Source organism: Carassius carassius, chromosome 4, assembly GCF_963082965.1.
Source record: "Carassius carassius chromosome 4, fCarCar2.1, whole genome shotgun sequence".
Classification (NCBI taxonomy): Eukaryota; Metazoa; Chordata; class Actinopteri; order Cypriniformes; family Cyprinidae; genus Carassius; species Carassius carassius.
The window spans coordinates 42349237-42372238 of NC_081758.1; the positions used below are offsets into that span (position 1 = coordinate 42349237).

Below are 23002 nucleotides of genomic sequence, written 5' to 3' on the forward strand. Positions count from 1 at the left end.
TAAGATATTAAATTATGTTTCTGTAAAAAATATAAGAAAATTCATTGAGTCTATGCTTAAAAACAATAAAACTGCCACTGTGGTCAGAAAAATAAACTTGTTTTCCTTTTGAATTAAGTAAAATTTTCTCTGACCTGTTAACACATTTGTTTTTGTTTTTTGTACTAATCGTAAATTCTCATAAATTAAAAAAAGAAAATAAAAAAATCTATATATATATATATATATATAATTATATAAATGTTATTATTATTTATATTTTTTATTTTTTTGCAGAATAGAATGAAATAGAATCTTTATTGCCACATGACTGGGATAGTGAAACTGTTATAGGTACAACATTACCTATTATGCAAAACAATACAACATGCACGATACAAAAAGCACAATACATTATCCTGCATATGTTTGATCTGTAGTCGAGTCAAGTTGAGCTGTATTGTCATTCCTCTACATGTGTGAACAGGCACTGAACAAAATGCTACACACATATAAACACAACAATAGATGTAAGAAACAATTCTACACTAACCTACTGAGAACTGTAATCTAAGACAAACAATATAAGTACTTTTACATAAATGTTGTGCAGAAGAAGTATTTCAGGGCAAGCAGCACAGAGTGCAAAGATGATTTAGTGCATATGCAAGTAAACATGTTATCTTATTTCTTTCTATTGCATCTTCCACAAATTTCACAGGCGTTAAAGATTCTACTCTATGTAAAATCAATGCTTTATTGGTTTGAAATAAACCTGTCAAACCCTTGAAACCTCTTGAGCAGCTGCACAAAATGATTTGATCCAGACACTTCATCTCTAAACACACTCAGCGTAATCATTTATGCTCTTGTGCATGAATACATTGTGTCACCATTGTTTGTTAGACATATAAAAGGGGTATAAATTATGTTTTGGGGACCTTTACTATGGTATTTTTGAAACAGTGTAAGTACAATGGTATTTTTGTTGGTAATCAGTATTATGATCACATCTTAATATAATATATGTTATTTAGGACTATTTAAACATTTTGTCAAACGTCTTCTCTTCAATTGATACAGTTTCACATTGTCGTCAGTGCAACACCGGTTTGGTTTTAAACTTTTTTTTTTTTTTTTGCTGTCGCTTTAAAATACATGCACGACGCTCCCTGAACCACGTGGTCCCCTAGTGCCGCGCTGTGATTTTCTATTGGCTCACACCTCCCCCTCCCCCGCCCCAGCCTCGCCCTGATTGGTTCGCATGAGGGTGTGCTCGCGGCATTCAGGCGTCCTGTAGTTGAGCCGCTAAGCCACCGTGGCCGTCCATTGGCTGTCGCGCGTCTAGTACAGGACGGGTTCCGCCTCGCCATTGGTCAAGTCTACAGACACGCTCCATCGTGATTGGCTGACGCGTAGATCATCGCCAGTGAATGCGGAAGTAGTGGGCTCTACTGAGTCACCGTTGTGTCAGCTGATTCTTTCACAGTGAGTATCTTGATCATATTTCATTTTCTGTTTATTTAACTTGATTATTCTTTAATGCGTTTGCGGTTACGTTTGGCGGATTGTTGTATGAATTAAATACTCGTGATTTAGCGTGGTTTTTATCCGGTTTCTGCCGAACATGTGTTTGCATGTGGCTGTATTGACCAGCTGGGATGGTTTCAGGGCTGTAAAACCCTCCAACCATACTACACACACACACACACACACACACACACACACACACACACACACACACACACACACACACACACAGATCAAAGACCACCGACTGGGGTGAACTGCCAGAAAGTCACATTTGAAGAGTATGTCGTTGACCTGTGTTTAAATATTGAGTATTTCAGTGTAAACACACATGCGTTGTTTTTTTATGGATTCACAAGCGTTGTGTAATAAAGCGCTTTGATTTTCCCGAAATGGCTTTTTTTGTATCTGAATTGCTGGTCTTATATAAGAGTCTTTTTTTCTAGTAAAGAAAAACACTTGCAATGCATGCACAGTAAAAATATTGGTATTGCTAATTTATATTATAAATAAAATATATTTTTTTGGAATACAATTAACTATTATTATTACTTTTTTTATTTGATTTTATATTGCTAAATATTTTAATTATTATTATTATTTGTAGTTTTCAACTGATTTGGTTTGTAATCTGGTTAAAAATATTAAAATGGTTAAAATATTATTGTTAACATTTCAGTTATCTCATCAAAAAAAAAGCCTAGTATATTCTTATATATAGATGTGTTTTTTTTATCTTATTTTACTATACACCAGGAGAAAATCGAAAGTCCATATCAGCACATCTCTCTTCAATAAATTTAATAGATTTATTTTTTAAATGTAATAAAGGACAAATAATGCGCTAGAAATGCATGAATGGTAAATATTGGCATTTTATAGTTTCATTTTAATTAAAGGTCTAACTTCAAGGTTTGTATTACTATAATAATAAGAGTGTGGATTTCTGTTGAAAGTAACCACTTATTTCTCTATCAGATGTCATAGTAAAGTGCTCGCTTGCCATCCGTTCAGTACAATCGGGCGATGTTCTGGTTAAGGGCGTCTGCTGAATGCTTTCTGAGTAAATCCTTGTGTTGGCTGTGCCTTACTGGTGGATTTCTTTGTCTTTCTTCAGTTTCATGTGAAACAGACAGTTGTGGCTTGCAGCCAATGGGACGCTGTTCATAAAAGCGTTTTTCATATCTCTAATGGAGCACGATTGCTCTGGTTCGGCTTGATTATAATTATGCGAGGTGAGCACCTGTGATTGGCTCCTGGTGAACCCCACCGGATCCCGATCTCGTTCCTCAGCCCGGGAAGCTCAGCGATCCGTCTCAGTGCTTTAGGTGAAATGTCTAATTGATGGCTCATGCTCATGTTACAGGTCAGACGGCTCTTTAAATAGCTTCATGACTCCTCTCTGAATCTAGGTCTCTGTAGCCGTGACAGCATGTTTATGATCGCTTTAATAATCGTTTTGAATGCAGAATAATCTCCTTTTAGAAATACTGATGTTTTAGTTTGGAGTGCCATCACTTATCTAGTGACTAACTGGGAGGGAAGCAGTCAACCTTAAGCTGGTTAAGTGTGTTAATAGACTAATAGATTCTTTTAAATCCCAAAAATGAAGTGAATGGGTGCCGTCAGAATGAGAGTATGAATAGCTGATAAAAACATCACAATAATCCACAGCACTCCAGTCCATCAGGTAACATCTTGTGAAATATTATATAATTATTGTGATGTTTTTATCAGCTGTTTGGACTCTCATTCTGACGGCACCCATTCACTGCAGAGCATCCATTGATGAGACACTGATGCAATGCTGCATTTCTCCAAACCTGATGAAGAAAAAAACTCATCCTAATCTTGGATGATCTGAGAGTTTGTACTTTTTCAGTGAAGTTTTATTTTATGGTGAACTATTGCTTTAATAGTAACGGCCTGTTTTGTACACAAACGTGAGCACGTCTATGCTGGTTTAATCAGATGTTTTGAATACTTTTTCCTCTTCTCTTGCACTTTGACATGTTATGTAGTACTCTTCCATATCTCTGGAATGTTAAGTACCGTATTTTCCGGACTATAAGTCTCACTTTTTTTCATAGTTTGGCCGGTCCTGCGACTTATAGTCAGGTGCGACTTATCAAAATTAATTTGACATGAACCAAGAGAAAACATTACCGTCTCCAGCTGCGAGAGGGCGCTCTATGCTGCTCTTTGCTCCTGTAGTCTACACTGAAAACATAGAGCGCCCTCTGGCGGCTGTAGACGGTAATGTTTTCTCTTGTCTTCTTGGTTCTAAATAAATGCGACTTATAGTCCAGTGCGACTTATGTTTTTTTTTTTCCTCATCATGACGTATTTTTGGACTGATGCGACTTATACTCAGGTGCGACTTATAGTCTGAAAAATACGGTAGAGTGAACTAGATGATGATTGATGAAACTCTTTCAGATTTGTGCATATTGAACTTTGACATGTAAGAGAAGGGTTTACCATGCTAGAGCCAGATTGAATGCTTGTGTTCTGGGTATATTAGAAACGTTGTTGATATCTTCTGTTGAGTTTTAGGTGAAACTCAAAGAGAATATACTGTAGATGTGAAACTTGGGATAGAGAAGTGATACCGATGTGACAAGCATAGGCATTTAAATTCAGTTCTGCATAGAAACACAAAAACACATTTTTAAAAGGGAAATTTATAGCTATTTATAAATCTTGTGATTATAACCATGAAACTAGTTATTTATGTGTCAGATGATGGTCAGTGCATCTGGATGGTTGTCAGCCATGTGTGGTTCAGAAATCTCAAACTAAAATGTTTTATTTAATTTTCTTTTTACTTTATTTTGTATATTATTTAATTAGTCTGATAAGAGAAAACAACACTTGAAATCTGATTTTTAAACTTTGGCAGGTGGTTTGTAATCTGGTTAAATCAGACCCAGACACACGTCTGCTTCAACAGTGGGTCTAAAAATCAAGTCTTTTTCACTTATTTCTTTCTCTGCCAGGAGAGAATCCAAAATCCAGTTGCTAGCGCATCTCTCCTCAACAAACTCATTATCATTATTTTTTTTAAGTGTTTATATTGGCCTTGCTGTGGTTTTTATTCCCTCTCACCAATTTGTGTTCATAAGATCTGCACAGATGCACTTTTCATCTGAAGGGAAATAAATGAGATCAGATTGTCATTTATGCTAAACACAGGCTCGCCAAATCCAATTTTCCCAAACAGCAGATTTCAGTTTGCTCTGTTGATGACGACAGTGCTTGTATCTGTGTTTTGAATTGAGATTCAGCTTGATAAGTGTCTAGAGGTCAGCCTGAATTCATCGTCCCCTATGTTTTGACCTGGAAACAGATTGTATCTAGTGTTTTCATCATGGAGGATCTGATGTCAGTTTTGTTATGTTTGGAGCGTGTGCAGTGGAAGTTGGTTTTAGTTTTCTCCATTTCGCTGGTCGCTGGATAAATGTATCCGCACGATTCAGCAGGAATAAAACAGCTTTGTTTAGTTGCCAGATGTTCTCAGTGATTGAGCTGAAGCAGCGTTTGTGCTGAACTTCACCTTCTTACAGTAGTTTACTACAGTAGTCCAGTGCGGAAGTTATTTAACAAAATCGTGAGGGGTATGTGAGTATAAATACACTAAATCTCATTTATAGCTATTTATGCATTTGAGAAAAAAGGTCTATATGGTAACATAAACATTATCTAGAAATGTTAGTGAGTTAACAAAAAAAAGAAATCAATGCTGGAAACAGCACAATGTTTTTAAAGAGGAGTTACTACAACGAGACAAAAATCAAACCAGATTGAGAGCTATGGGACTAAAATAAATGTTGCATTACACTGTATATAAATCATAGCACCATTAGTCACATCTCTGCCTTGTGGTATTGCATTTCATGTTTTTCCCTCACAATATAAAGGGCTTTCAATGCATTAAACTGTAACAGCAACATGGGCATTAGGGTTTTGTGGATTCATATTTTGGGGCATCACATCAGTCTATTATTTGAGCTGTAGAATGATTTCTGAAATGCATCTGGGGTAGTTTGGGTGTGTGTTGAGCTGTGTTGTGTAAAGTCAGATAAGGACTGGCGTGTTTGGACCTGTGTGTCGCTGGCTGCTGTGGGAATGCGGATCTAAGGCTTTGCTGTTCTAGAAGTGTGAGGCAACTCCTCAGGTTCAGATGCACACGTGTGTCCACAGTTATTAAAAAAACAAACATGTTCTCTGTGTTAGAGGCCTGTGAAATAATGGCAGCAGATAATGTTTTCCAAGTGCTGCAGGAACTGGTACTGGTCCCATTTGTGGTGAATGGAAAGTTAATGAAGGCTAAACATAGAAAGCACACTTTCACTTTCTTGTCACTTCCTCCATCATCACACCTCGCAGGTGAGATGCACACGGAAGTCCTGTTGTAAAGTGCTTGCTCGGCGTGTGTTACTGCCATAAAAGGTGTTTTGTGCCATGTTTAATGGAGGCGTGTTTGGAAACTGTGGGTAGGTTTGTGTAACATTGTTTAGAAAAAAAAGTGCAATAGACATTGATATTAAAGAAGAATATTTATCTTCACATTATCACTGATTCATAAATATAAAGGCTGTGAGGGTCCTCTAACTTTGTCAGCTTTCTGCACGTTAGTCCTTAATGTATAACCAGCCATCAGGAAGCAAATGCAAATATCAGAACATTTTCCACAAAGATTGTGCTTTCTAAGACAGACTGAAGATTTTGGCTCGTAATCCATAGAGAAAATTATTATTTTTTTTAAATTAAATTTTTATTTGCCAGTTTGGAAAATATAGAGCGTTGGTTTTGATAAAGTTTACATAATAATAATAATAATAGTGTTCTTGTACACTGTGAACTTTTTTTTTTTTACAGTACTTTTTACAATTTCAGTTTTTGTACTTCAAAGTGGCAATTGTTTCTTTGTAAAAAATAATATATATATATATATATATATATATATATATATATATATATATATATATATATATATATATATATATATATATATATATATGATTATATACACATAGTAAATGCACTGAATGAGTAAACGACCTTTGGAGGCAATAAATGACTTCCGCTTGCAGTTTTCTGCAGGTCATTGAGTGGCAGCAGCGCTGTCTCAGGAGGGTCCCGAGACTCTATGGTGTTTGTGAAAAGTATCAGAGGTTTGGGGGCGTTTCACGCAAACAAAACACAGCGCGTTTTGTTGCTCTATTGATATAGATGCGCGCACACGCTGTTATGTGGACACGCATGCATTGAAAGTTTGTTTAGAACACAGAGTAATGTTAACGTGTGTGCTATGCAAGTAAAGCATGTGCTCAAGAACAGCGCTGTCACGTACTTCACGGCCAGCCTCGCGCACTACAGGCCCCGCCCACTTCTCGCCTCTAAACCCTTCAGGCGAGCGTGGATAGACATGATCGTGGCGTGAAGAGTTCAGGAGTCAGTGTCCACGCACACAGAGGCGCTCAGGTAAGAGCTTGATTCGTTTTGTCGTGTCTCGGCTGTGAAGGAGCTGTTTGTTGACTGACACGCTGTTGCGCGCGAATGGAATGTTGCGCTCGATACATTTGTCGCGCTTTCGGAAGTTTAGAACGTTCAGCAACTGTTCCAGTGTTACAGTGTTTCAGCGTCGGACAGTTTCTCTTCTCTTTTGAAATGCCGTGAGGCGAGGGAGAAGTATTTCTGATATCTTTGACGTGTCTCGGGAGAGTTTGCAGCAGTGAGGGTGTGTTTCTAGTGAATCTCCGCAGCAGCCTTGCATTGAAGTAGAGCTGTCATGTTGGAAACTACACTCAGAAATAAAAGTTCAGAAGCTGTCACTGGGGTGGTACTTTTTCAAAAGGTATACTTTTGTACATTATTTAACCTTGAGGGGTGCATAGTACTTTAAAAGTTTGCTAGTTCATAAATTGTACATGCCTGACACTTTTGAAAAGCTAAGGTGACGTCTTTTGTACCTTTTTTTCTGAGACTGTATAAGAATGACAATTTTAATTAGTAAGCCGTTTAGGTTTCAAATAGTGTCTTTTTCCTTTTTTTCTCTCAAAAAGTGTTTTTTTTAAAATAAAATTTTATATTAATTTTTTGCTACTATATATACACGCATTACAAATATTATAATTGTATATATATATATATATATATATATATATATATATATATATATATATATATATATATATATTCGAGCCCGACCGATATGGATTTTTTGGGGCCGATATTAACTCGAAAAGAGCCGATTTATTAGCCGATATTTTGATTTTAAAAATAAACTGGATATTAGACCCATTTCCTATAAACTGCACTTACACAACATTCAATAGCAAAATATCTACTGTTCTATGTATGTGGGCTGTATAAACCATTTTCCAGAATGGACTATGTTAAAAAAAAAGCCTTAGATTACGGTCTCAATGACTAAACAATTGCACATCAAAAGTATATATTTTTTTAATGATCAAAAAACAGTCTGGTTTTAAACATTTAACACTTTTACTTTCTTCCAGTTGAAGCTGGTTTTAACAGTCTGTGTGTTTACTGTAAATAAATTATAATACTAAAGTTAAAATATTTGCAGAAGTAGTCCCACTACAGCATTCACCTTTTTCAGCCATCTGTAGGCAGAGAGACAGAGAAAGAATAAGCATGTGTATTAATAATATCACCATGTATCATTACTCATGTCATCATTAGAATTATAATAATAATAAACTGGGATCTCCTACATGGGCAAAAATTAGAAAAATATATATTTTTTTATTTTTCAAGCAATACAACATTTTCCTGTTATGTCTGTAAAGTTGCTTTGAAACAATATGTAAAAAAGAAAAAAAGCGCTTGTTCAGCTCACATTTATTTACATGTCCCCTCTGGTTTAATCATTTCTGACGCAGCTACTGTAGTTACTGTAACTACACTATTTGCTCTCACAGACACATTCACAACAGACCCGTATATCTTCTCCTCTTCTCTTTGTGCAATCTGAATCAAAACATCGTCATGCGCTGGCGAACGTAAAGTTAGCCTACTGTTACCGGAAGATTACGGAATCAATTCGAAGTTGAATGGTTAACGTTAGTGTCATGAACACACCGCTGTCAATTTTGAGAAGAACCACCTTCAAACAAGTTAATAGCAAGCATTTAAGGGGCTTGCTAAACAAGGAAGCTATATTAGCGTTAGAGTAACGTAACAGTTGTTGTTTTTTTCGAGGCACGCTGTACATAACTTCTAGTCATTGACTACACGCGGCCCCCTGCCACAGTTACGCGGTCATAATGTGCAGATATATTTAGATATATTATCTGCACATATATTTAGAATAAGTTAAACGCTAACGTTATAGTTTGACCTCTTATTAACGTTCGCGCTCTTCCACTGATAAACATGGTATTAGCTTTGTGGCTAATCTAATATAGCAATGCATTAGTGGCTGTAATTGATGTTACAGAATATTTAGAAGTGATAATGATAGGACCGTTAGCTAGAACTACCACACTGTTTTATATACAGTGTATGAACTAAATCTGCAATCATTTCACATGACGAACGACAGACTCACCATCAAAAGAGTGCACCTCCTGTGGTTGATAGCTTTCTTCTGTAGTGGACTTCTGGCGCTGTTGTCAACTGGGGAGTTGCAGAGCTTCCTCTGGTGGGCACACTATGCAACACTCATAACATGAGTGAAGCATGAGACTCTGTTTCTCATGTTTCATCGGCCTTTATAAACGCCGATGCCGATTTAAATGCAATTAGCTCATATCGGCCGATAATATCGGCCGGCCGATATATCGGTCGGGCTCTAATATATATATAATATATATATATAAAATTAGTAGACCCACATCAATATTATTTTTTAGCAATTCATATTTTTCTGCCAAAATGTTTAAATTAAATTTTAAATTGTCTTGTTGCGTTACACCCAGTCTAGTATAGCAACATTAAAGTAAAAAAAAAAAAAGTAAACAACATAACTGTGATACAACAATTTACTTGATGTTACCCAAACAAGGAAGTATTAAGACTTCAGGAGTGGGTGAAAATCCCAAAGAAAATACAGCAAACAAATAATTACAGATGAATACATTAACAAAAAAGATATAGCTATTGTGCTACTGACTGACAGCCATATTCATCAACTTATAGTGCAAAGTAATGTCTGAACTGCCTAGGTCTGCATTTCTTTACAGAACTTTCATTTGAACTTTAGTCTATTTTTAGAACGTTTTGTTAGGAAACCCAGTCAACAAGTGTGCAGCACACATGGTTGTGTTGTGTGTTCTTGTGTTTTTCACTTTCCTTTTCCTGTAAATCAAAGCTGATCCTATTAGTGAGCTTGTAGCTGGAGATCAAGGTCGTCTCAGCAGGTGAGAGCGGTGTGGGGTGAGGAGGAACTCCTTGGGTGTGTTCATGTATGCATACAAACACACACAGTGCTTTACGCTGCATGATTAAACTCTGTGTGTGTGTGTGTGTGTGTGTGTGTGTGTGTTTAGAGCTCCTGACCGTGACGGACTGCAGAGTTTATTTCCTGATAACCCGAGTGCATGTTTGTTTACCTATTTGTGCGTGTTCGGACCTGTTTGCTTAACTATGTGTTAAACTCAACTATTCTTTTGAATTTTGCCAATATTTGGTGATTGAGCAAGGAAAACACAAATGCTAAAAAATTGCTGAGAAAGAGTTTGATCCGAGTTCAACTTTTTAGCTGACTGGACTGATCTTAAGGAAGCCCAGTATAATTTTTAACCTGTCGGACACATTTTTAGGGAGGCATTTAGTAAGATGCATTCTTGATGAAGCCAGATGAAGCAGTTTGCTTTTCACCTCATTTTTACATGCATTTAGTCATGTCCTATAGCAAAACACACCATACTGCATATTTAGATACAACATTTTACACTGTGAGAAATATCCACAATATATAATATTTACATAATAATATATTTACAAAATACAATATAAATAGATGTATACAATTTTATATATATATATATATATATATATATATATATATATATATATATATATATATATATATATATATATATATATACACACACACACACATACACACACACACAAAATATAAATACATTTATTTTAAGAGAAAATAAATGCATTTTAAAAAAACAAATATTTGTAATTTATATAAAGTTTGAAATTAAGAAATATATTTTATGTTAATAAGTTCTGTTATTGAACACCTTTAGGATGATTTGGACCACAGATTGTGATTTAAACCTCGTCTGACCTCTCTGATGCTCGTGTTGAATGGTTTACTTTTACTGTACAGTGTCACCACTACACTGTGCCCTCTCACAGTCATTGGCTGATTCTGATCTGTTTTCTTCCAGATTGTGTTTCTCGTGAGCTGTGAGTTGCAAGACCCGTCACGGTGCGGAGAGCTGGCAGAGCCGTAGCCGAGACTCAATCAAAGCACATCTGCTGAGAAAATGGTGAGTCTGCGGGGTGTTTGAGTGCGTCACAATACAATAACTTGCTTTTTTATTTGATTTTGGGTCTGGAGATGATTTTGGGATCCAGGCATCTTTTTATCATTTACTAGGCTTTTAGTGACTGAGAGCCACCTGAGGATATCCTACGGTTTTTTGGTTACATGCATTTTGTGCAATTCAAATCTAATAATCCATTGTGAGTGTACGGCATGCATTCAGTACTGTGGTCTCTGCAGGCCGAGCTGCTCTTTAGCTCAATGCATGCTAAACAAATGCTGTCCTGCTAGAATAGCAAGCCAAAACATCTTCTATCACCTTTACGAAACAATCCTTTAATTATTGGCGGATCAGTCTGTATGTAGTGAGTTTCCCATCTTTAGATCACATGTTGTGCTTTGTTTTGTTTTTTATGACCCTGTGTTATGTCATGAGGGTTTGTGTTCTGTTCTCTTCCTGTTTTTCCACTTTCTGCTCTTCCAGAGTAGACTTTCCCTGTAAAACTACCATGCAGGGGTTACCAGATGTTGTGAAGATCTTTGATGTTTTCCTGTACATGTTTGAAGAAGTTTTGGGGAATGCTGATGCCTCTTAAACACTGACGGATGCTGCTGGTCAACTTGGAGTCTTATTGGAAACACTTTAACTGCAAAATTGCATTCTATTTTTAAGGGTTAATTGTTTACTTGAGTCTTTTAAGCTGGCTTTTTACTGGAGTCCACCTAATGTTTAAGCTTATTTGTAGGCTTTATAATCTTAAAAAGTCTCCTATTACAAATGAAGGTCTCAAATTGTAGCAGGAAGCCTTTAAAGAAGGACAATCATAGAATCATGGCGTTAAATGTTGCATGCAAATCAAAAAAGGATATCTTCCTCCAGTATTTTGTCTTGTTTATGAAACATCAAAACATCCTTGTTTTGTTGAGTGAACGTTCAGTTCAGTCTTGTAGTTAGTGGATGTTTTTTGGGCTCCTGATTTGAGTTTCATTCACCCTTTAAAGACACTTTGTGAGAGCAGCGGAGTGTGAAGCCGTGGGTTTTCCATGATGATGTGGCGCTCTGAGTCTGAGCGAGTGGACACGTCCCTCGATGCTCATTACACACTCAGTGCTCTCCGTAAACAAAGCACAGCCTGTGGCTCGTCTTCGTCAGGGCCATTCGTACACGAGTAAAGCCAAGCACTGCTGGGTCAGTTCTGCACTGAGCTCATGTCAGCAGCTGCTCAGAAACTCTTGCTAGAAACTGTTATCGTCTCCATGAGACTGAACCAGAAGTCGAATGCTGTAGTCGCTTTTTTCCTGATACGGAGTTTCAGCGTGTCAAATTTAAGACCATAAAATCTTAAATAATATAGCAAAAAGTCTTCATTTTAAGAGGTCTATAAATTTGGGGATAGAAAAGTTGCTGCGACATGAATATGTGGTTATTAAACTTCAAAAGGTTATGATTCACTTAAATGCGAGCGCTGCAGATTTCATAGTCCAAGTTCAACAGGATCGAAGTTTCAAAAATATTTTTGCTTATGATGCACATTTGACAAATTGACAATGTTTACATTATGGTTTTATATTATAATGTGTTTTAGATGATTGTAATTGCATATTTTATGTCTGATATTTTTGAATGAGCAGGTGGACACTGTAAAGTCTAGACATTTCAAAATAAGAGCCCCTTTGTATTTCGAGCATGTTTATGATTTGGAAAAAGTCCCTCATTATGCATAAAATCCTCTTTTTTTTTTTGTTAAATTGTGGTATTTAGGTATAGGTATTTTTCATGTTTCTTTCATCTTTTTGAATGAGCAGATGGATAGTAGTAAAGTATAGATATTTCAGGTGTATTTCTGGCTTGTTAATGATTGAAAGTCTTACAACATGCATACAACCTTTTTTTTCGTGGGGGGGGGGTATTTTAGGTTCTTTTGGTTCCTATATTTCTCATATTTTTGAATGAGCAAATAAAAGTAATAAAGCATACACATTTCAAAATAAAAGTCCCACTGCATTTCAGGCATGTTTATGATTTGGAAAAAGTCCCTCATTTTGCATAAAATATTATTATTATTATTTATTATGATTTTTTGTTAAATTGTGGTATTTAGGTTTTCATGTTTCTTTCATCTTTTTGAATAAGCAGACAGAAGTAGTAAAGTAGGGAAGTCGTGGCCTAATGGTTAGAGAGTCGGACTCCCAATCGAAAGGTTGTGAGTTCGAGTCCCGGGCCGGCAGGAATTGTGGGTGGGGGGAGTGCATGTACAGTTCTCTCTCCACATTCAATACCACGACTTAGGTGCCCTTGAGCAAGGCATCGAACCCCCAACTGCTCCCCGGGCGCCGCAGCATAAATGGCTGCCCACTGCTCCGGGTGTGTGCTCACAGTGTGTGTGTGTGTTCACTGCTCTGTGTGTGTGCACTTCGGATGGGTTAAATGCAGAGCACAAATTCTGAGTATGGGTCACCATACTTGGCTGAATGTCACTTCACTTCACTTCACTTCACTTTAAGTATATACATTTCAAAATAAGAGTCACAGTGTATATCCCTCATCATAAATTACATACTTTTTTTGCTTATTATTGTTTTAAGCTGTAGTTGCATGTAATAGTAATTTTGAGTATGGAAAAGGGTCTTAAATGTCTTACATTTGTGTTTTAAAAGCTCTGCAGAAGCCCTGTGATGCAGTCAGTGCTTCTCACTGAGTTGTGACTGCATTTTTTATATTTTTATTGTGTAGCATCTTTAGTTGTATGGGGAACAAAGTGCATGGAAGAATGAAGATGTTCTTAATGTGATAATTTGGACTTTTTTTTTTCTTATTGCTTGTTCTCTTGAGTTAGGGCTGTGCAAAAAATCGAATGCGATTTTAATGCGCATCTCATCAGTAAAGATGCTCCTGTGATTAGAAGTATATCTCCAGCACGTGCGTTCGGATCAGGGTTGCCAGGTTTTCACAACAAATCCAGCCCAGTTGCTTCTTAAAACTAGTCCAAAACTAGTCCAATCGCGCTTCCAGGAGGTTCCCCGATAAAAATTGCTTCCCGGGGTTAAAATATACATTTTTTGGAAGGGTTGCCTTGGTAAAATTCGCATTTTAGGTGCTAAATATCACATTATTTGTATTGGGGTTGCTTCAAACCGCGGACATGAAAAACAGTCGCAGACTTGTTTCCCCCCAGACAGTGCTTTCCCATTATAGTCCATATTATAAAAATTTATCTTAAATTAATACACGTCAGTGTTAAGTATTATTATTATTATTTATAACCTATATATTATTATATTTGAAATATTTTGAATTTGCTTTATATAATATTTTTCTTTTTTCATTTTTAATTTTAGATTAGGTTTTAGTCATTTTTATGTGCTTATTTTTATTTCTGTATAGTATTAATTTTAGTTTAATTTACAGGACAGTTTCACAGCATGTTAAACTAATTAAATTTAAATGCTAAGATGTAAATAGTTGTTAATAATTATGTAAGTCTCTTTTGTTTTGCACCTGGTTTCGTTTGACGCCACAGTCCGGTTCGTTTGGATAATCTGGACGCTGTTTCCTGAACTCGATCAACTCGACACACAGCCCAGATCAGTTCAGTCGTGAGAGGCGCGTTTCTGTGTGGCCGAATATTCATTCATACACCCTGAAAACCATTGATTTACACAGTCTGGTCATATTTCAGTCCCATTCACTCACAGACGACAATGAGGATCTTTTGTCTGGTGTTTGTCTGTGAATAATGGTCCGTTTAAAGGTGGGGCCAAACACTGTCCTGCATGATGTCATGCTCTGAGCTCACCTGTATATAGAGTACTGTTCTGGTGCTAATGATTTTGATGTATTCTGCTAATAATCTGGTGCATGTTATTATTTGTATGCATTATTCAGAAGGTTGTATTTGATGTGGTTGTGTGCTGATGAATGATCCTGACACTCATCTTCTGATGGATCATGCAGTTCAACAGAGTGAGCTGTTTGTGGTGTTGAAGTGTGTCCTTCTTTATGTCATGCATTTGTGTTACGTGCACATCAGGTTTCAGGGGAATGACGTGTGTGTGTGTGTGTGTGTGTGTGAGATGTGAGTGGTGTGTTTTGCTGAAGGGGCAGTAATGCTATGACAGGGTGTCCTCCTTTCCTAAATATAGGTGTCATGTAGTCATAAGGCCACGTCTGCAGTGAATCACAGTCCATCAGCCTCCGTTCCAGCAATCCTCCATATGAACTACAAAAAAGTGTGTGTGTGTGTCTCATATATATATATATATATATATATATAGAGAGAGAGAGAGAGAGAGAGAGAGAGAGAGAGAGAGTCAGACAGACACACACACACACATATAAATTTATCATTTTACAATTATTGTATATATTTAATTACTATGTATTATGACTATTTTATATTATAATTAAAAAAATATATATCAACCCTATTTTACACAACATTTAATGATAAATTGAGCAAGCTTCTCAATAAAAATGTAGTAAAAGTTGTCCTCAAAATATAAATAAATGTAAAAAAAAAAGAAAATGAAGAGATTTATAAAACAACATGCTTACATAAGAGAATAAAATGAATTAGATAACCTGGAAAAAATATAATAATAATAATGCCATGGATGATGTTATTTTGGAGTCGCGGCACGCTCCGAGCGTTTTGGAGTCTCTTCTAGAGACGGACATCGAGGGACAGCACGTCCTTAAGTGCAGACAGCGATGCATGCTGGGAAACTGCAGAGCGCGTGTCTCTCAGCGTGTTACAGTGGAGAGGAGGAGGAAGAGATGCTGAAGAATGCTGTGTCACTGCTGCTGCTGCGGATCCCCCCCCCCCCCCCCCCCCCCTCTCTCTCTCTCTCTCTCTCTCTCTCTCTCTCTCTCTCTCTCTCTCTCTCTCTCTCTCTCTCTCTCTGTGTGTGTGTGTCAGTGTCTCTCGCCCGTCGTGACTGAAGCACACTGATGCATCCACACACACACACACACACACACACACGGCAGCCGTGCAGCACTTGAACATACAGAACTCACTGTGAAGGAGACATTAACCTGATGAGCACGTGATTCATGCTACTAGTTTTGTTTAATTTTAAGGTTTATATTTATTTATTTTAAAGGTGTTTTTTTTACTTTTTTTGTGTATAGCAATTGTGTTCTAGTGACAGTATTCTTAATCATATCATATATATATATATATATATATAAACTACATAATGCGTTTTTAAATTGGATTAAATGAGGAAATAATTGACAGATTAATTTATTTAATACTAAATAAAATAGATTTGTAAATTTATTTTAAAAATATAAATAGCTGTAGTTTACGGTCATGGGTTTGATTCCCGATTAAACTGATTGAAATGTATACCTTATGTGCCAAAGACATACATTTTTATATAAACTGTAACATAATAATTGTACAATAAAACATTTTATGAATTACATGTAACATTAAATATAAAAAGATTTAATTTATTAAATATTTAATAAAGAAAAAATGCATAAATATAACTACATACATTTATGTAGCAAATTGATAAAATAAATAAATTTGTAAATATATTTTTATTTTAAAGGATTTATTAAAAAAAAAGAAAAATGTGTGTGTGTGTGTGTGTGTGTAGTTATTTTAATTGGTTAAAGTTTTAGTAATTTTGTGTGTCATTTTTAGTAGACTGTTATTTTTAATACATCTAGTTTTTATTCATTTTTATTTTGCGTCAGATTTTATTTTAGTTAAATATTTAATTTAATATATTAAACATGTTGGCATGGGATGAGTAGGAATCAGTCCTATTTTCTATAGTGAAGATACAACTACAGTTATTATTGATATTTTAAATCCGTTTTTATATTTACATTTTGTTTTCATTTCAGTTTTAAAGTAATTCTGTTGCTTTGTTTTCAATTCAATTCAATTCAAGTTTATTTGTATAGCGCTTTTTACAATACAAATCGTTACAAAGCAACTTTACAGAAAATTGTTTCTACAATATTTAGTAGTAGCTAGTAATTTGTGCACGTTTGACAGGATTTTAGAAAAAAAAAAAATAATAATAATACAAGACGTAGTCAGCTAGACGATGAACTATCAATATTATTAATTAATAGTAATTATATGATGCAGTCACACATGTAGCAATAATTGTTAGTTCTGTTTGTTGATTCAAGGTTAGGATCATCTGGGGTCCTCTGAGGGTCAGCATCATCTCTTCTCAGGTGTTCTGGATCCAGACTGGAGCTTGTGTAAATCCTAGTTACCACGGGATGTAAATCCCGTGGCAAAACATAGAAACAAAATAGAGACATCATTAGCATAGCTGCTGATCCAACAAAGTAAAATTAGTAGGTTACGTAGTTTATTGATATTTATTTCAATTCCAGTTGTTATTTATTTTAGTACGTCAAGGTTAAATAAATTAAAATGAGAAATATTGCCATGGCAGTATATCTGAAATATATTTATTTTCAGTTAACATTTATTATATCTATCATCTGAGGAGCAGCCCCAGTGAGCAGGATCCAGTGTGTGTGTGTGTGTGTGTGTGTGTGTGTGCATGGATGAAGTGATATGTGCAGCGCTGGCATCTTGCTGAGGTTGCAGGCTGGTACGGATGAGATCTCAGTGAAGGGTGAACGCCAGAAGAAAGCAAGAGAGGGAGAGAGAGAGCGGGCGAGTGAGAGCGTGCACGTGAGGGTGATGCAGTGCACAGGGGGCGGAGCTTAGCATCAGCCAAGACTCCATCTGATTCTCCATCTCTGTGTAAACCAGTGTCTGTCCATCTCTCTCCTCCGTCTCTCTTCTGGAATATTCTGAGCGACAGGAAGTGTGTGTGTGTGTGTGTGAGGTGAAACGTCTCGGTCGAGGGAAGGATGGTTTTGCCGACTGGTTTTGAGGCGGTTCTCATCCGAGTGCATGTCTCCTGGACATCTGCACCCTCCCTCTGCACACCATGAGCCGGACCAACCGCGTCTCCTGCTCAATGCTCAACTGCTTCGTAAGTGTGTGTGTGTGTGTGTGTGTATAATGACATGGGTATGACACGGGTATTACAAGGAGAGGGTGACTTATAAGGACATAACCCATGTCCCTATTTTTCAAAACACTTATAAATCATACAGAATGAGTTTTTTTGAGAAAGTAAAAATGCACAAAGTTTCCTGTGAGGGTTAGGTGTAGGGTTGGTATAGGGCCATTACACCTATGGGATGAACACACTTTACACAAAAACAAACGCGTGTGTGTGTGTGTGTGCGTGTGTGTGTGCGTGTGCGTGTGCGCGTGTGTGTGTGTGTGTGAGAGAGAGAGAGAGCAGCAAACAGCAGGATCTTTGATCTGTGACCGAGAGAGGAGTTCAGAAGAGTGTAAGATTAGGAATATTTACAGGTCTTTTGTTTTTCTAGATTGTGTTTATTGTGAGTTTGATAGGTTTGGTATTATAATAACAGAATGTTTTTATTATTTATTATATCATATATGATATTGTGTAGTACTTAAGAATTGTTGCATATTATTATAATAAATAATAAAAACAACAGTAAGCTTAAGAAAATATTTGTATAATATATTATTATAGTATAATATGCTTATTATTGTTGTTTATATTATTATAGTAGTTTAATATTTTAGTAAATAATAGTAATATAAAAAAATAAGTATATTAAATAATTATATTATTGTTATTATGTTTTATTATTGTTATATTCTATTAGTATAACATTGTGCTAAATTACAATGATTGCAAAAATAAAAATAATATATAGCATAATAAACTAAATGATATTTAAAAAAACGACAAGAAAAAGAAAATAGAAATAATAAATGTAATTGAAATATATTTTTATTATGCCAATTATAATTATTATAATACATGTATTTATTTTTAGTAGTTTATTGTAGTAAATAAGAATAATGCTATTTAATAAAATCGAAAATATTATATTCTAATCATTATTATTTTGTTATAAAAAGTATGCATAATAATTACAATAATAATAATTATTATTATTATATAGCATAACATATAAAATAATAATATATAAGCATACTAATATAAATAGAACATGGAAATAAGAAAATGTAAATTATTTTTTAATTGTATAATATTATGATTATTTTAATTACTGTATTATATTTGATATATATGTATTGTTGTTATATTAATAAAATATTTTGATTGGTAAATTGTAATAAGTTTTTAATTTGATTCCCATATTTTATTATAACATTTGTTTTAAACTATTACAAAATAACTGTAAAAATAATATAAATACCTATAAAAGTGACGTGATGGGTTTTCAGTACATAAACCATTTTGTCATTTTTCCAGCAAAGATAATTATTAGGAAATTGTTTTATGAACTAAAAAAAAAAATAACAAGTGATTATAAAAATGTTGTATGTATTTAATATATCAAGCATTTTATTTTTTCAATTGTAATATTATAAAATATAGTGTCGCTCACAGGTTGTTTGGATGTGAATATCTCATGCATAACACTCTACTAGACAATAGTCATGTAAACTCATTAATTATGCATATTATTTAATGAGGTAGATAAGCATACACTTGTGTTGAGACTGTTCTGTGGAAATTATGAATTTAATTTTTAATGGAGGGTTTATACACGTTTAAACACATTAAAATAAAATTTTTTTTATTTTTTACAATTCTAAAAATGTATTTTTACATGCATATAAACATTGCATCAGGGTTAAAACCATAAAAACAATACAAAATCATTATTTGAAACAATTATTTGAAATAATTTCAAATAGAATGTACAAAACAACATTTTATGTAAGCTGGTTGCCAAAGCAATATTTCAGATTTTTAGTTTAACTTAAAGTACTTAACTAAATCTAATAAATAAAAATTAATAAAATTCTAAAACTAAAAAGACATAAAATATAAATTAATATAGCATGAGCATGCAACAAAATTAATAAAATTTAACTAAATGAAGGATCATGTTTTTTTTTAATGCAAGGTTTATCCACATTAAAATATGAAACTATAAATAAATATTAAATTATTATTATTATATATATTTTTTTTATTGTAAAATAGTATTTTTACATTAACATGCATATGAACATTGCACCATCAGGGTTTAAAACATTTAAAAAAAAAACAATAATTTCAAATATAATATATGAAAATAAAATTTATTTAAGCTAGTTACCAAAGCAATGTTTCATATTTTTAGTTTATCTTAAAGTAAAAAATTAACGCAATCTAAGAAATAAAAAACATTAAAATAAAAATATACGCACATAATATATATTTATATAAAATATTAAAATGACAAAGCATGCATCAAAATGTATTTTTGTATTTTTAATTTATTTTTATTTTAAATTACGAAAATATAAAATATTACTCCAAGAATATGGCTGTTTTTTTATATTGCTATAGTAAAATGACACCAAGTAAAGCAATAAGGCCAAGCAAAAGTTCATATATAATTTTCTTTCTATGTTCAGGGCGTGTTTCTGGCACACCAAGTGAACGTCAATATAATAAAAGATGCTTTGTAAACGATTAAAATGATTTAATAATCCCAGTAAACATTTATTCCAACATGTAATATAGTGGATTAGTCTAACGCAGGCTGATAATGGGATCTTTTGCATTAGTATAGAATGTGAAGAGGATCTGGCCGTGGTTTGTGTGTACTGTTAAAGTGAGATCTCGTGCAGATCATGTTTGATTTAAGATGAGCTGATCTTCATCATCATGCATGAGCTCATAAATAACATATTCCTGCTTCTGAAATATTTATTATCAGCGAGAGAAAACAAGCAACTCCCTCGCCTCTCTGAGCTTTCACAGATCGTTTCTCGGCTGATTTAGACCTTTGTAAATAACGATGCACAGAAATTTTCTTCATTATTAGTATGTTTTATAAAGCATTTTATTTGTTTATTTCTAGAAAAGAAATAACTTTTTCATATCTAATTAACTATTTTAAAATGAAACAAAATAATGCATGCAATGGGTGTTTAATATAAAAAGCGTTTTATTTGTAAAATTTCCATAAAAAATGACAATAATAAAATAGTTTTGGAAACCATTATAAAACAACAAATAACTATTAAAATTGCATTTTTGATTGGTATTTAGTATATAAAGATTTTTTTCAAATTTACAGTAAAAATATCTGTTATAAAATAACTATAAAAATAGCATAACTATAAAAACAACATGTGAGAAGTGTTCAATATATAAAGTATCTTATTACATATGTTTTGATATAATGTAATATGTTTAATAAATCATAATTTTTTTAATTACATCCGCTATTTAATTGTTAATATTTCAACTAGTGTTGTCAAAAGACCCGGTACTTCGGTACCAAGTCGGTACTAAAAAAATGTAAATGTGACCAGGTTTCTTTAAGTACCGGTAGTACCGAGGTCCCGTTCAAACCGGGTTCAGCGCTATGATTTCCGCGAAGCAGAAAACGAGGACGGAATCTCAAAATCCAGTCATGAAAATAAAACTTACATTTTAATATGGACAGTCATGGAATTTGTCAAAGTTAGCATAAATTAATCAAATCAAATCTTCATATGGACCAGTATCTGTTAATGTTAAGCTGCAAAAGTTGTTTGAAATATGAATCGGTGTTCTGCGCGTCTCTGTGAATTAATGAATGGCAGAGACGTGCGAGTTTGTTTACTACATAGACTGAAGCGCATGACGCTTGCATTAATTTCAGCATCTGAGCTTCAGAGTTCTCTCTCCATCAAGCGATCTGAACTTTTCAGTTCATCTCAATGGACGCACAGCGCACCTGTATTTGACGCTCTGTAAACTCTTTGTGAAGGAGCACGACTCGCCGTCGCTTTACTGATAGCGCTGTTTCTCACACATGCAAAGAGAGCGAGCGAGAGTCTTACCACGCTGAATCGACACGCTATATGTAAACTATTCTTTGTTGTCTTCTCCTGTCAAAATAATGGAGTTCATTTAGAATTATTCATATTCATTTTCGAACAAGCAGAAGACATATCGGTTTCTCCGGTAGTGGGCGGAGCTAATGCGCAAATGCCAATTTCATTGGCTGGCGCTGATCTCTTACCGTCCCTGTTTTGATTTCAGCAAATCGGTTTGACCGAACGCAACGTCAACGTGATTAATATTCATGAACCCAGCAGCTCATCAATTCATAGAGCATTGTATATACATTAGTATGATAGTAGAATTAGTAGTAGTATTATCTTTTAATAATAATTAATATGATCTATTACTATTTTTTTACAGAAACCCTCAATGACCAAAAATATCTTAAGCATCACCACCAGTCTTAAGTTCAGTTAAAATTACAAATATGCATTCATTAAAAGTTCATTTTTACTTAAAGGCATTGTGCTACTAAATATTACTATTATTAATAAAATGTATGTGATACTGCTACTACTGTTGAAAAAATTAATAAAACTTTATTTTTTAAAGAAATAAATCACAAAAAATTTCTTCCATGTTTTAATTTGAATAGCAAATCCCCTTTATTTACCAAAAATAAAATGTTTAAATTTCACAAATTAAATTTGGGTGAAACTTGTTTACTGTTTTTCATAATTATATAACTTGTAGAAGAACTTTAAACACCATTGTAAATAAGTATAAAGAATGGCATTGGTTTTATTTTTAGTGCTAAAAAGTTTTTTTTTTAATTAGCATATTTTTGTGTTTTGCTTTGGTACCGAAATTGGAACCGAGAACCGTGGATTTTCACTGGTATCGGTACCGAATACTGAAATTTTGGTACCGTTACAACACTAATTTCAACAGTGAATCAGAGTAAAAACATAATTATATAGCTAAAAAGTTGATATAAAGTTGATTTAAATGTTTATACACAACTGTTTTTATTTGAGTGATGATTTATTAAATACATTTAATTGTTTTCATTTGATTTTCAGCAACTTCAATTTACAGTAAAAAAAATACTGTAGCTATACAAATTAAATAAAGAAATAAATTCCATTAAAAATAAATTTAATAATTTCAGACTGT

The 23002-nt window shown here is 34.2% G+C and overlaps 1 protein-coding gene across 5 annotated transcripts in view; it reads left to right on the plus strand.

Moving 5' to 3' along the window:
• Nucleotides 1–1347: 1347 nt before the first annotated feature.
• Nucleotides 1348–23002, plus strand: part of LOC132140085 (myotubularin-related protein 4-like) — a 58556-nt gene continuing 36901 nt past the window's right edge. The window contains exons 1-2 of one of the 5 annotated variants that reach the window (XM_059548898.1): nt 1348–1467; nt 10890–10991. In XM_059548898.1, coding sequence (XP_059404881.1) covers nt 10989–10991 — 3 coding nt within the window. In that variant the 5' untranslated portion in view covers nt 1348–1467; nt 10890–10988. Of the gene's footprint in view, nt 1468–6847; nt 6997–7336; nt 7370–10889; nt 10992–17732; nt 17975–23002 lie in introns of those variants that run through there. The other 4 variants (XM_059548899.1, XM_059548900.1, XM_059548896.1 and 1 more) reach the window with 4 other exon arrangements.